This window comes from Caenorhabditis elegans, chromosome I (genome assembly GCF_000002985.6).
Source record: "Caenorhabditis elegans chromosome I".
Taxonomy (NCBI): domain Eukaryota; kingdom Metazoa; phylum Nematoda; class Chromadorea; order Rhabditida; family Rhabditidae; genus Caenorhabditis; species Caenorhabditis elegans.
In genome coordinates this window covers 11,632,974-11,646,018 of record NC_003279.8, presented here as the reverse complement: position 1 = coordinate 11,646,018, position 13,045 = coordinate 11,632,974, and the positions used below count along the sequence as shown (strand labels likewise).

General features: G+C 36.9%; 4 protein-coding genes, 1 non-coding gene and 1 pseudogene across 8 annotated transcripts; 3 read left to right on the top strand and 3 right to left on the bottom strand.

Moving 5' to 3' along the window:
* Positions 1–598: 598 nt before the first annotated feature.
* W04G5.9 (PAW domain-containing protein) lies at positions 599–2,998 on the bottom strand (the record flags this gene model as incomplete). Its single annotated transcript, NM_001377638.1, has 13 exons — positions 599–697; positions 742–813; positions 858–980; positions 1,026–1,261; positions 1,352–1,429; positions 1,534–1,611; positions 1,684–1,764; positions 2,231–2,299; positions 2,344–2,382; positions 2,490–2,570; positions 2,638–2,712; positions 2,758–2,847; positions 2,896–2,998. 13 exons carry the CDS (start codon positions 2,996–2,998, stop codon positions 599–601), a joined length of 1,224 nt encoding a protein of 407 aa, NP_001364612.1.
* An 814-nt stretch (positions 2,999–3,812) lies between these two features.
* On the top strand, positions 3,813–5,332 carry kin-23 (annotated as a pseudogene). The gene is made up of 9 exons: positions 3,813–3,849; positions 3,904–4,039; positions 4,083–4,226; positions 4,268–4,388; positions 4,442–4,613; positions 4,658–4,767; positions 4,813–5,061; positions 5,110–5,215; positions 5,261–5,332. Coding segments are annotated over exons 1-9 (1,147 nt in total).
* Positions 5,333–5,604: 272 nt separating this feature from the next.
* On the top strand, positions 5,605–7,537 carry W04G5.10 (receptor protein-tyrosine kinase; the record flags this gene model as incomplete). The annotated part of the gene is made up of 8 exons (NM_060568.4): positions 5,605–5,732; positions 5,792–6,066; positions 6,114–6,234; positions 6,282–6,453; positions 6,854–6,963; positions 7,011–7,265; positions 7,316–7,421; positions 7,466–7,537. 8 exons carry the CDS (start codon positions 5,605–5,607, stop codon positions 7,535–7,537), a joined length of 1,239 nt encoding a protein of 412 aa, NP_492969.2.
* W04G5.15 lies at positions 6,706–6,758 on the bottom strand. The gene has a single exon (NR_050595.1). It is a non-coding gene; the product is annotated as an Unclassified non-coding RNA W04G5.15 (non-coding RNA).
* Positions 7,528–13,036, top strand: rab-11.2 (Ras-related protein Rab-25; the record flags this gene model as incomplete). 3 transcript variants are annotated; one of them, NR_101628.1, is made up of 4 exons in its annotated part: positions 7,528–7,549; positions 12,360–12,481; positions 12,524–12,809; positions 12,860–13,017. NR_101628.1 is itself a non-coding variant. In NM_001264762.2 (4 exons), the coding sequence occupies 4 exons, from the start codon at positions 12,287–12,289 to the stop codon at positions 13,015–13,017; spliced, it is 597 nt and encodes a 198-aa protein (NP_001251691.1). In that variant the 3' UTR covers positions 13,018–13,036. The 3 variants fall into 3 exon arrangements, 1 of the variants encoding a protein (NP_001251691.1); NM_001264762.2 differs by lacking the exon at positions 7,528–7,549 and adding an exon at positions 12,287–12,317 and having other exon boundaries at positions 12,860–13,036; NR_050594.1 differs by lacking the exon at positions 7,528–7,549 and having other exon boundaries at positions 12,287–12,782; positions 12,829–13,017.
* Positions 9,109–11,406, bottom strand: W04G5.5 (PAW domain-containing protein; the record flags this gene model as incomplete). Its single annotated transcript, NM_060566.4, has 11 exons — positions 9,109–9,122; positions 9,212–9,299; positions 9,352–9,423; positions 9,468–9,593; positions 9,641–9,876; positions 10,085–10,172; positions 10,220–10,291; positions 10,339–10,461; positions 10,509–10,744; positions 11,082–11,209; positions 11,351–11,406. The coding sequence occupies 11 exons, from the start codon at positions 11,404–11,406 to the stop codon at positions 9,109–9,111; spliced, it is 1,239 nt and encodes a 412-aa protein (NP_492967.4).
* Positions 13,037–13,045: the final 9 nt, after the last annotated feature.

Genomic DNA, 13,045 nt, shown 5'->3' with positions numbered 1-13,045 from the left:
CTTGCTGAATCAACAAAAAAAATCTGAAACTGATAAAGTTAGCCGAATTAGCCGAATTTCAGCCGACCGGCTAACCCGGCTAATTTTAGCCGAATTAGCCGATAGCCGACTTTTTCCCCAATTAGCCGAATTAGCCGTTAGCCGAAAATTTTGAAACACGGCTTCAGCCGAATTAGCCGTTAGCCGAAAATTTTGAAAATCGGCTTAAGCCGAATTAGCCGTTAGCCGAAAAAAACGGTTAGCCGCCCACCCCTGGTTTGTAAGCTTTTTTGCTTGGTCCAGTCCACCTGAGTATTAATAAAAAATAGTTAGAAATAGTTTTTGGTAAATATAAGTTTCCAAGTTTTTATTGACTATTCAGAAGGGGTGGGGGGGAGGGGAAAACCGAGAGAATTTTATTTTTCTGCAACTATACAATTATTTTTTCCACTAACCAGCCTCAAAGTGTATAAAAAAAATGGGGGACATGGCACGGGAAGACTGTGAATTACAAAACGTTTATAAAAAACCGCTTCGTAAATCTACACGCCCCATTTGATCTCGATATGTCTGTGTCTTTTAAATTGTCCACTACCCGAGAATAAGACCTACGGTGTTTTTACTCACTTGTGTGAACTGTCAACTTCCAACTGGGAAAATGTGCTTCCTCTCCCAAACTTCTCCTAAATATTTGTGCGTCGCCACCAGTCAAAATGAACTGAAATTATAACTGCTATCAGAATTAACTACATACAACCTTACTATGACGTTGATTTGGCCGTGTTTTGTATCGTAAATACTTGTAACCGAGTTTCTACGAATGATCCAGCATTCCTAAAATTAAACAACTGATATCAAAACGGTAACATGTTTCTTACATCAGCTATGCAAAAAGTCGCTATTGCTTTGCCATTGTAACTATATTCTTCATCATCTCGAACTTCGATATCTACTCTTCCAATCTTGTTGTTATTTAAATCTTTATCAAAGCGCCACGAAATCTGAAAGTCGTACCATTATACACTGTTAAATTCACACCCACTCACAGTTCCATGATCAGCTCCATCGACCAAGCCAAAATAAACCTCATTTGTATTAGTATCTCTGATACGTCGGATGTTCTTCACATCATAAACTTGAGAAAATAATCCATTTTCCGGACTTTGGGAGTACTTGTCTTTAACAATATCATACTCAAAATCGAGGATGTTTTCTCCAGGTGTTGGTATCGGTTTGATTGCTTTGCCGAACACTTTAACCGGTGGAACAGTTTTTATAGGTGCTGAAATTCATTATTATTGATAACCTATGCGCAAAAAGCTATATTCTTAAAGGATACGCACTAAAATTCGCACTAGCAAGCTGAACTTACTTGTTGTGGCAATAGTTCTAGCAGCTGATGTAGTAGTAGTGACTGTTGTTGTAAATGGCGGCGGAGAAGTTGTTGTCTCTAAAAATTCAAATTTGTGGTAGATTTCGGAACTGACTTTGTTGTTAAATCGACCTAATGTTTCTTTTTTTTTGGTAAAAATTCAAACCTTCAGCATAACTTACTAGTAGTGATTCTTGTTGTAGCAATCGTTGTGGTAGTAGGTGGTTTTGTTGTAGTTCTCAGAGTAGATGGTGAGGTTTCTACATAATATCATTATTCGTACAAAGCCGTTTTTATGAAAATAAAATTTTAAGAAAACATTAATGACTCACTAGTTGTGGCTACAGTTCTAGCAGTCGATGATCTTGTTGTGCGAGGAGTGACAGTTGTCGTTGGCGGAGAAGTGGTAGTCTCTGAAAGCTCACATTTACAGACGCATTATAGTTCCTCTGGGTTGTTTTGATTTTTTAGTTAACCAGTTACTTCAAAATAATGTGTCTTACTAGTAGACCTTGTGGTAGGAGTTGTTCTCACAGTGGAAGTAAGTGGTTTTGTCGTAGTTCTTGTAGTAGCTGGTGGTAAGCCTAGTTTGTTGAAAAAAACTCTGTTACGGCGAGACGTGAACGTGTTCGCACTACTTGGCGATGACAACTCGACAATAAGAAGCTCTCGAACTCTCTTATTATTATTCCACGTATTATCCACATGTTTATTCCTTGATCGAATCTCTCATATTCGATCATTCCTCACTATTCTACTATTCTACATCTTACTGCTCATCGCTTTCTAATAAAGCTCTTCTTATCATTACAAATTCGATATATAACAAACTCATTAGGTGAAATTGAAAATTGATTCAGCAAAACTGAAATAACTCACCAGTTGTGGAGATAGTTCTAGCAGTTGATGCTTTAGTAGGAGCCTCTGGTGGTTCTAAAGTCGAAGCTTCTGAAAACACAAACTAATTTCAAAGTAATAAGACACCACCTCACTCGTAGTTGCTTTGGTAGTGCTGGCTGTAGCCGGTTTTGCTTAAAATTGAATTATAGGATACCCAAAATTATGTCGGATTCCGGAAAAAAACCGACAATAATTAAAGTGTACCATGTATCAAAAACTTTGAAACACCATGACTTACTAGTGGTAGTGATTCTAGCAGTTGATCTCGTAGCGGTGATAACAGGTTTAGTTGTAGTTTTCAGAGTAGATGGTGGTAAATCTAAAAATATTTTTGCTTTGAAATTGAAACGTTTTACACTAATTATGGTATTTTATCAACAACTCGCCTGGAACTGGTAAACTTTTTGTATTCGCATACGATCCTCGCGTTTGAATCCCGGCACTCATAGGCGCTGGGTTTGCTGAAAAATTAATTTTTTGACGTGTAACGGGACTAGTTAACTCACTAGTGGTTTCTGAAGCTAAAAATGTCGAATCACGGGCGAACAAAATTGATGTAGTATTTGCTAAGATTGTTATATAGCGTGTTATCAGATCTGAAACAATATTAGAGACTTGTGGAATACTTATATATCGCTTCCTACTTGAATCACGTGCTTTAGGGTCTCCATAGAATACATCAGTCAGAAAAAGAGCGATTGGGGCAGAAATAATCAAAATGCTGCAAATACTAGAAGATACACGCATAGCGATTTGATCCGTGAAGCAGGACTATCTTCGAGTGAACTGGAAAATTAATTGTTGAATTTTTCCCCGTTTGGATTATGAGCACCCTGTCAAACACATAAGTCTGTGGTTTTGGAGTTTTTTATGCCAAACTTTAACTTACTAACAAGTCTACTAAAAACTGTATCTGAACATTCTGGTTTGAAAAAATGCTCGTTATAAAAGGAGTCTCACAGGGTCCCATGACAGCTCAATTTTTCTTATTACATCAGTATAAAATTGAAGCTACATAGGTATTTTGGTATGTGGAAACCGATGCCATTATTAATTTTCCATTGTATAATAAACGAAAACTTACGAATCCGAGATGGTAAGCAGTGGATCTCTTTGTGAGTAGCCCGGCACACTCGGTGGCATTATTGGTAATGCTTGTTTTTCCTTTGTTTTCCACTTTTAATACGATTATTTATATCGAGGATTTGCATTTTTGGTAATCAGCAATCATATTAACTGCGATGACAAATTACTGCGATTAACTGCGATTGACAAATTAACTGCGATTGACAAATTAACTGCGATGACAAATTTGTTGTTCAGTATTATAAGCAATAAGTAGTAGTAGTAATCTTTCCAAATGCCAATAAAATAAATAATAAATGAATGATTTCTAACAAGATTCCTCATATTTCCATGACTAGAATTAATTCTCTTTGAGGGTCACTTAATGTGATTCGTTGTTCAACATTTTTGATGGATCAACAAAAGTTTCTTATAATTATTTACTGTTCAATTATGTCTACCTTTACAATTATATTATATTGTCTCTGCATAGGTTATGGCTCCACTAAATCAACAAAACATAAGATTAAAAGGTAAGATAATGTTTTGGCCATTATTTTTTAATATAATAAAAGTTCAATTTACAGAAAAAACTAACTAGATCTGGAAACGTCACTTCTCCCGATTTCTCACCCTCCGAGCACATTACCAGTTCCAACGTCGAATCTAGTTAATCTTATTGATCTGGAAGAACCATCTTCTTCTCTGACTCCATTTGATCAGGTTAAAGCAAAAATCGAATCCCTCGTCAATGAAAATCACTTAGAAATTGATCCTAAGAATTTAACAATTTCCAATGAACAATCAATCGGGTCGGGTTTTTTTGGCGTGGTGTATCGAGCAAAGCTCAGAAGGAAGCCGACGCAAGAAGTTTCAAGCCATTCAATTTATTTCGATGTAGCTGTAAAAGGTAAAATGTGTCCAATTAAGAAGTAACCCGAATTTTTGTAGAATCTTCAAACAATCATGATATTTCGCAAAAGAAGTTAGTCTACGAAGAATTAAAAGTGATGTGCGGAATGAAGAAGCATCCAAATATATTGTCGCTGGTAGGAGTGGTTATTGAAAGAAAGCAAGTTTAATATATTTTTCCTTGTAAAATCATCACTCAATATTTAATTTCAGTGTCATGTTAATTATGGAGTACGTGGAAGGTGGAGATCTTTTGAAGTTTTTGAAACGCAAAAGTTATGTGAGATATCAGTTGGAACCCGATGGCGATGCACTCTGCATGGCTGACTTGCTTTCGTTTGCATTTCAAATTGCACATGGGATGCAGTATTTGGAACGGGTCCCCGTAGGTTCTTATAATGTTTTTCAAGAATAACTACCTTGTTATAGTGTGTTCACCGTGATTTGGCTCTCCGGAATGTTCTGATCAAAAGAAATGGTGTAATAAGAATTGCGGATTTTGGATTGGCAAGACGGCATGAGAATAAGGACTATTATAGGTGAGCCTTAACAATCCTATAATCGATTTATTAAACTTTCGCTAGAACAAGATCAGTAGGCACTGCTATCCCACTGAACTGGCTGGCACCAGAGTGTTTTGAAGGAAGTATTAACAAATTTGATTCAAAATCGGATGTTTGGTCTTTCGGTGTTTGCCTTTTCGAATTATTCTCCCTCGGAGAACCACCGTACAAGGAATTAGAATCCAACAATATTGCGTATGATCTACTTTTGGCAGACTTTCTGAGAAAGGGAAATCAGCTCTCCCAGCCTGAGCATTGCACTCTGGAAATGTATGAAAAGTCCCACTCTGATGAACTAGTAACAATATTTATATTCAGATATACTTTCATGAAAGCCTGTTGGAATCTGATTCCTGAAGCACGTCCATCGTTCTCGGCCTGCACTAGATTTTTTCAGATCCGACTTAACAAGTTATCGGAAGAGGTATGTTTAATTGAAGTAACTTTTTAACATTGAAAATATTTTCAGTTCTTCATAAAGACAATTGAAACAATCGAGAGTGAAGCGAATGAACAACGATGTTATAAAAAATGGATTTGAAAATAGGATTAGATTTTTTACTGGCGGGTACTTGGCTTATAAATAATTCAGCCCGTACACTGCTTTTCTCTTAACTATGCTATTCACTCTTTAGATCTATCGTATAACAATAAGAAAGTCATGTAGAAGAAGATAGAGAATTCCGTAGCTATCTAGTTAATATGATAAGAACATCAAAACACCAAAATTAGGAATCGGTGTCAGATGTGACAGATATAATCTTCTTGATGCCGATTGCACAAAGTCCAAAAAATGACTAGTTGATTTCAGAGATGATGTTAAGAAATTTGTTTCCAATATTCATTTATATCATTTTTGTTCTTTTATTTTTAGCACTTTCATTATTCCTTTTATACATTTGGAGACGCATTTTGACGAACTCGAGCAATTCAGACTTGGGGTACGTTTTTTTTTTTTACCTTGACTTCTCAAGCTAAAATACTTTAAATCAAATTGCAGAGGAAGTGAAGAAGATGTTGAACGTTCACTTCTTACGACATCTCTTCCCATTTCGAACAAGTACGATTTAGATAGGACGAGAATTCAGACTGAATCTGAACTAATCAGTGAAACAATCAAATCTCTTATCGGTGACAACCATCTGGAAATTGATCCTGAAAATTTGAAAATTTCTACGGAAAACTATATTGGGTCAGGATTTTTTGGTACAGTTTATCGTGCAGAGCTCAGAAGAGAGAGAAGGAATTCTAACTTCATGATTGTGGCTGTTAAAGGTTACTTTTGAAAGCTATAGTCTTATCTGAAATTTTTCAATTTCTAGAACCATCAAACATACATAATATTAGACAGAAGAAAATACTTCATGAGGAGTTGAACGTAATGTGCAGCATGGAAAAACATCCAAACATTTTGTCTCTGGTCGGAGTAGTAACACAGAGAAAGTGAGTTTTTTTAAACTACAATATGATCCTATAATGTTCTATTTCAGTGTGATGATAGTAACGGAGTACGTGGAGGATGGCGATCTTTTGAAGTTTTTGAGAAAATGTAAATTCGATAAAGATTCAGTGAAACTGGATGAAAAATCACTTTGTAAAGCTGATTTGTTTTCTTTCACATTTCAAATTGCCAATGGAATGCAATATTTGGAACGAGTGCCGGTAAGATGTAACCATAATGAAGGTTTTTTGCCGATCGTAAATATGCAACACTAATTGCTCACTTTTTGATTTTTCATTTATCTTATTTACAATTCTTGAAATTCCTGAAATTTATTTTTCTCTCTTCCTCCGTCCAGCCTTAGCTTAAGCCAAAGCCTAAGCCTACGTCCAAGCCTAAACTTAAGTCCACGACTAAGTTTAAGCCTATGCCTAAACATAAGCTTAAACCTGAGCATAAGCCTAAGCCCAAGTCTATGCCTAAACCTAAGCTAAAGTCCAATCATGAGCCTAAGCCTAAGCCTGAGCCTAAGCCAAATCCTAAGCCTAAAAGTAAGCTTAAGCCTAACAAAAACAATGAGCTATCAGTGTTGTATATTCACGTGCGTGTTATTTATTCAAGTGTGTCCATCGCGATTTGGCTTTGCGAAATGTTCTTATTAAAAACAATGGAGTTCTAAAAATAGCAGATTTTGGATTGGCCAGACGTCATGATAAAAAAGATTATTATAGGTATTTTTCATCCCATATTTCAGTGATGCTTATCAACATTTTTGCAGAACAAAAACAACGGACACCGCTCTTCCAATAAAGTGGTTGGCCCCCGAGTGTTTCGAAGAAGAAGAAGAAAAAATAAGATTTGATTCGAAATCGGATGTTTGGTCTTATGGTGTCTGCCTTTATGAAATATTCTCCCTGGGAGAAAGTCCGTACAACGAATTGGATTCCAACAATTTTGCATTTTTGCAAGTTTTGGCTGATTTCCTTCGAAAGGGAAATACGCTTTCCGAACCGGAGCATTGCGCTCCTAAGATGTAAGAATAATAACTCTCTATCCTCAATGTTTAATATTTTCAAAATTGAGGTACTACTTTATGAAGTCTTGCTGGAATCTGATTCCGGAAGAACGGCCATCTTTCACCGCCTGCACTAACTTCTCTCGTACCCAGCTTAATCAGTTGTCTAACGAGGTACAACTCTTCGAGCCTATTGAATAATGTTAACATTGTTTCAGTTTTGCATGGAGACAATCGGAAAAATTGATAATGAAGCAAACGAACAACGTTGCTTGGGGAGATGGACCTGAAAATACTCTTTGGTACTGTGAGATTTTTTGTAAAAATAAAATTTCTTTATTATACAGGGTGAGTCAAAATTATGGTAAGTAGTTCCCGTGCTCCATACATTTTTCCAGAAACACAAACAACTTCTAACTATACACATTTTATTCACCGTAAAAAACACTATAGAAAAACATTTTAAAGTTCGAAAATATCTCCATTAGCAGCAGCACAGGCCTCCAGACGCCTAGGGAACGAGTCGACTGTGGCGCGCAAGTAGTTGATATCCAGCTCGTCCCATGCCTTCTTCAGTGAATCTTTCAACGAATCGATATTCCTATGCGGTTTTGAACAAGCTTTTGCTTCGAGGACACTCCATACTGAGTAATCCATCGGATTGAGATCCGGGGATGACGGTGGCCATTGATTGAAAGCGATGAAGTCCGGGAAGTTGCTTTCATACCATGCCTGAACGTTCTTGTGCTTATGAGCAGGCGCCCCATCCTGCTGAAAAGTCCATTTTGTTTTTTTGAAATGCTTCTTGACCCAGGGCATGAGTTCCGTCTTCAACATATCTAAATAGTTGTTTCCGTTAACTTTTATCCCTTGTGGAACAAAAATGAGTGGAGTCTTTCCATTAGCAGTGATTCCGGCAAAGACCATGATTCCTTTCGGGTAACCAGTACGCTGAACGCGGGAGTTTGGCTGAGTTTTTGCATAAACTCGATCATTTTGCGTATTAAAAGACTGCTCAATGCAAAATATCTTTTCGTCGGTGAAAAGTACCTTCCTGTGAGTTCCATTTCTGAATCTTCGGAGTAGATTCATGGCACGGTCTTTTCTCTTGATTTTAGCAGCTTCAGACAGAAATTGACAAGTAGATTTTTTGTAAGCCTTCAATTTCAAGTTGTTTTTTACCATTCGGCACAGAGAACTTTGCGAAATTTTCAATTCTCGGGCCATCGCACGGACCGACCGCCCGGAGTTGTGACGGAAGCGTCCACGAACTTTTTTTATCATCGCTGGTGTAGTGACTGTGGGGGGTCTTCCGCGTCCGGATCTATCGGAAAAGTTGCCGAGCTCCTTGAACCGTGCAATGGTGGTAGAAACAAGTTTTTCAGACACTTTGAGCCGTCGAGCAATGCTCTTCGCCGCGACACCATTCCTATGAAAACGAACGATGGGTTCACGCATGGGTGACGCTCTCATACCTGCGAAAAAAAAATTATTTTTTAGGAAAAACGATGGAAAAATAAATGAACAAAACACGAAATAACATAATCAATTAATTTTGGCGGGGAGACCCGAACCACAGAACTTTCGCGCGCGCGCCTCGACTTACCATAATTTTGACTCACCCTGTACTGTCTTACAACCTGGAAATCTGACAGGCTTGGATGTCTGATCGGTAATTTTTTATTCAAAGTGCTAAGAGGTTTGGAAATTCAGAAAAACACCCTTTCGTTGCAAAACTTTGTAGTTCAAATAAATGTCGATCCTTCCTTTTGAGAATCATCTTTCTAAAAGTTCTGCTGCAATTAGATATTGTACGTGAATCCCGCTTAAGTTCCGTTTGCAATGATAATTTGAATGCCTTTCAATTTGGTAGCTCTGAAAATTAGAAAATTGGGGTGTTGTTATATGTATATATGAATATATGTATGTTTATATGTATATATGTATATATGTTGCGAACTCACCAGGATAAATTCTGACTGAAAAACTTTCAATCTCAGTTCCTTTATTCCAATTGGTTCGGAAAACTTGAGCATTGCCACTCAGTATTACCTTAATTTGGTTATTCTCTTTTTGGAACTGCATAACTAGAACAAAAACTCACGGTAATTTTTAAAACATCTGTTATTGGATTCTCGAATGTTGCAATATTGTCATTGATAATTTTAATGCATTCCTTAAACAACGATTTTTTAAAAGATACACCACAAGATTCCTTACATTCCCTATGCATGACTTTGCCATTGCATAACTGTCATCAGGACTAAATTCAGCAAATCCACTTATACGAATTTCCACTTTTCTAATTGGTTGTCCAAAAGATTGCAAATCAAAGTGCCAGGAAATCTGTAAATTATATGTGATATTTAATTTTTAAAGCTGCTTTCTAATACAGTTGCGGTTTTTTCCATGAATATCTTGCATAAATGAACCGTGATATGATCTGGTTCTTCGCAACGTTGAATATTGTCCATATAATAAGCTTGAGACATGAACCCTTCTTTTGGCGAATGTGAGTATACATCATTAATGATGTCGTACGTAAACTTTGAATACTCTTCTCCAGAGTTGAAAGGAAGTTCGATTAGTTTGCCCAACGTTTTGTTTGAAATGGAATCTTCGGGAGTATCTGAAAATCTGACAGTTCTGAAATGCTAACGAAATTGAATTCCTTAAATGCTAAAGAACAGGTTGACAGAAGTCCCAAAATTGACGCAACGGCAGTTAAAAACCCGCGGACGGCTGGTGGGTCAAACTACATAAATGTGTGCGGCAAATTTTTAATTTGGCAAATTCGGCAAATTTTTCGGTTTGACAAAAATGTGATGTGCACTCACCAGGATAAATTCTAACTAAGAAACTTTCAATTTCGGTTCCTTTATTCCAATTGGTTCGGAAAATTTGAGAATTGCCAAGCAACATTACCTTAAATAAATTATTTTAAGTATTAGTGAGATTGAATTCAAACCCACAGTAACTGTAAAAATGCTTATATCTGGGTTATCGATCCTTTCAATATTGTTATTGGCCAGTACCCTACATACCTTAAACAACAACTTCATGTGATCAGCATAACTACTACACTTCTCACGTTTCCAATACAGGCTTTCGCTCTCGCTAAACTGGAACCACTGAATTCAGCAAATCCACCCATGCGAACTTCAACTTTTTTAATAGGTCGTTCTATGGATTTTAAATCAAAGTGCCAGGAAATCTGAACACAATTAATAAATTATGTTTAATAGTGGTGTTTTCTAATACAGTTGCTTCATCATCAATGGATATCTTGCATAAATGAACCATGATGTGATCCGGTTCTTCGCAACGTTTCATATTTTCCATATAATAAGCTTGGGCCATGAATCCTTTTTTTGGTGAATGTGAATATACATCATTGATGACATCGTATGTAAACTTTATATATTCTTCTCCTGGATTTAATGTTAATTCGATTGATTTGCCCGAAAAATTGTGTGGCGGTGATTCTTGGAGGCGTTCTGTAAGCATGAAGTTTTGCGAATGAAAAAAGTGTTGAATGCAATTGATCAGGCATATTCATTTACTCCACTGAAGATTTTAATGCAACATTAATCTGAAACATGCAATTTTTAGGCTATAGTTTTCGGTAAAGAGTTTCTTTTTTCGTCCTCCGCACAGGTAAGACTAAGCTTATGCCATAGTCAAAGACTAAGCCTGAGCCTAAACCTAAGCCTAAGCCTAATCATGTACATCAGCCGGGGGGCCTAGGTCTAGGCCTAGGAGCTTAGGCCTCAGCCTTAGCCTCAGCTTCAGCCCAAACCTAAACATAAGCCTAAACCTAAGCATAAAACATACCATCGAAAAGCAGTTCCGTTAGTCCTAAAGCAATTGGCACTGGTAGAAACACAATGAATACAAGTACAATAAAAATAAATATTCCCTTTATGCACAGCCTCCATAAATTTGATAACTCCGGATGCGATCTGAAAATCAGAATCAATTTAGTGTGTTTTTTGACAACAACAACTACGGTTAAACATCATTATTGATTTATGTAAGTGAGTAGAAAAGTTACTGTAAAACATAACTGGTTTCCAAAAAAAAGTTTTCCGAAAAAATCTTACCGATTTGAACTTAACAGTGATTCAATTTGCGAGTTTCGTGTATTAATTGCGGACATCTCTGCGAGTTATAAGAACGATTTGATCATTATGGTTCAAAATAGATCCTAGCATGCATTGTCGGCGGATATCACTAATCTCGAGATGAGAACCACCGAAATATCACAGAATAATGAGAAACGTGGACATATATTTTCTTACATGAAGCTAATTATTTATGACGTCCAATACGAAAACGAGGTTCACTTAAATGACAATACATTTTCTTTTTTTGATTGCACTGGGTTTTCGGATGACATTCTTTGATAGTCTCATAAAAATTAGTTTTTCATACTGTTTTTATAGCGATGCTACACTTTCTGGTCGATGAGAAAAAACCAGGCCAGGTGACCGGACAGAATAAAGTGTATAAATAATCTGAAAACATCTGGCAATGTTTGTCAAATGGTGTTTTACGGTCTTCCGGGAGTTCATGTTGAGGTAGCTTAAGTGAAGGCGAACGCCATTTGCCAAAAAAACTTCTCAAAGGACTGGGGAATTCCGAAACATTTTTGGCATTTTTCGGAATCTTCAAAATTGAATTGAAAAGAACTTCAAGTTTTCATATGCATTTACCAGGACAAACCGGAAATTCTCGCTCTGAAAACATCGCACAAGGTGACTGTAATTTTGCAACTAGAACTATTTGGACACCAACGTATCGTATCGTACGTAAAGCAATTTTTATCGCAAATTGTAGTAAAAATATCCTGTTCAACTATTTCGAAATTGCATTGACAAATAAAGTTCTGCCGCTCACCTTCCCTTTTTCTGGTATGATAAGTCTGAAATACTATTTCATAACACTATGTACATATATGTACATTTTTTCAACTGTCCCAGTATATAAACAATTTTCAAATAGGCTTTATCATTTTACACCTCATTGTCAGCCGAAAAATGGGCAACGAATACTACTACTTGTTCAAGAGTAACTTCATTTTTCAAAATTTCAAACGTCAAATAATTTCAGTTGTTCTGATTGGAAACCCAGGCGTCGGAAAGTCGAATCTTCTGTCTCGTTTCACACGAAATGAATTCAACTTGAAATCAAAACCGACAATCGGAGTAGAATTCGCAACGAAAATCATCTCGGTGAGTCAAACTCACAAATTCATTGAATAGTTTATTTTATAGGTAGAAGGCAAGGCAGTGAAGGTGCAAATTTGGGATACGGCTGGAATGGAACGTTTTCGTTGTGGTGCTTCTTCTTACTATCGTGGAGCTCTCGGAGCTCTCCTAGTCTATGACATCTCTAAGCATAAGACATATGAAAGTGTTGAGCAATGGTTGAAGGTGCTTCGTGATCACGCTAACGAGGATATTGTGATTACGCTGGTTGGTAATAAGAGCGACTTGAGTCATGCAGTTCCAACAGACGAGGCCAAAATCTACGCTGAAAGGAATCACATATCGTTTATTGGTGAGTTAAAGGAGTGTACATATTTTGTGAGCCAATGAGCCACTTTCCAGAAACATCTGCCCTCGACAACACCAACGTTGAAGCAGCTTTCACAAATATCGTAACGGAGATCTACAAACTAGTATCGGAAAAATATAAAGATCACAGTGGTACGATCATTCCTTCGACAGCGTCCAATACACCAAAGAACCAGTGTTGCTTTCCATAAATAAATTTTTCGACAGATTTGAACTGGT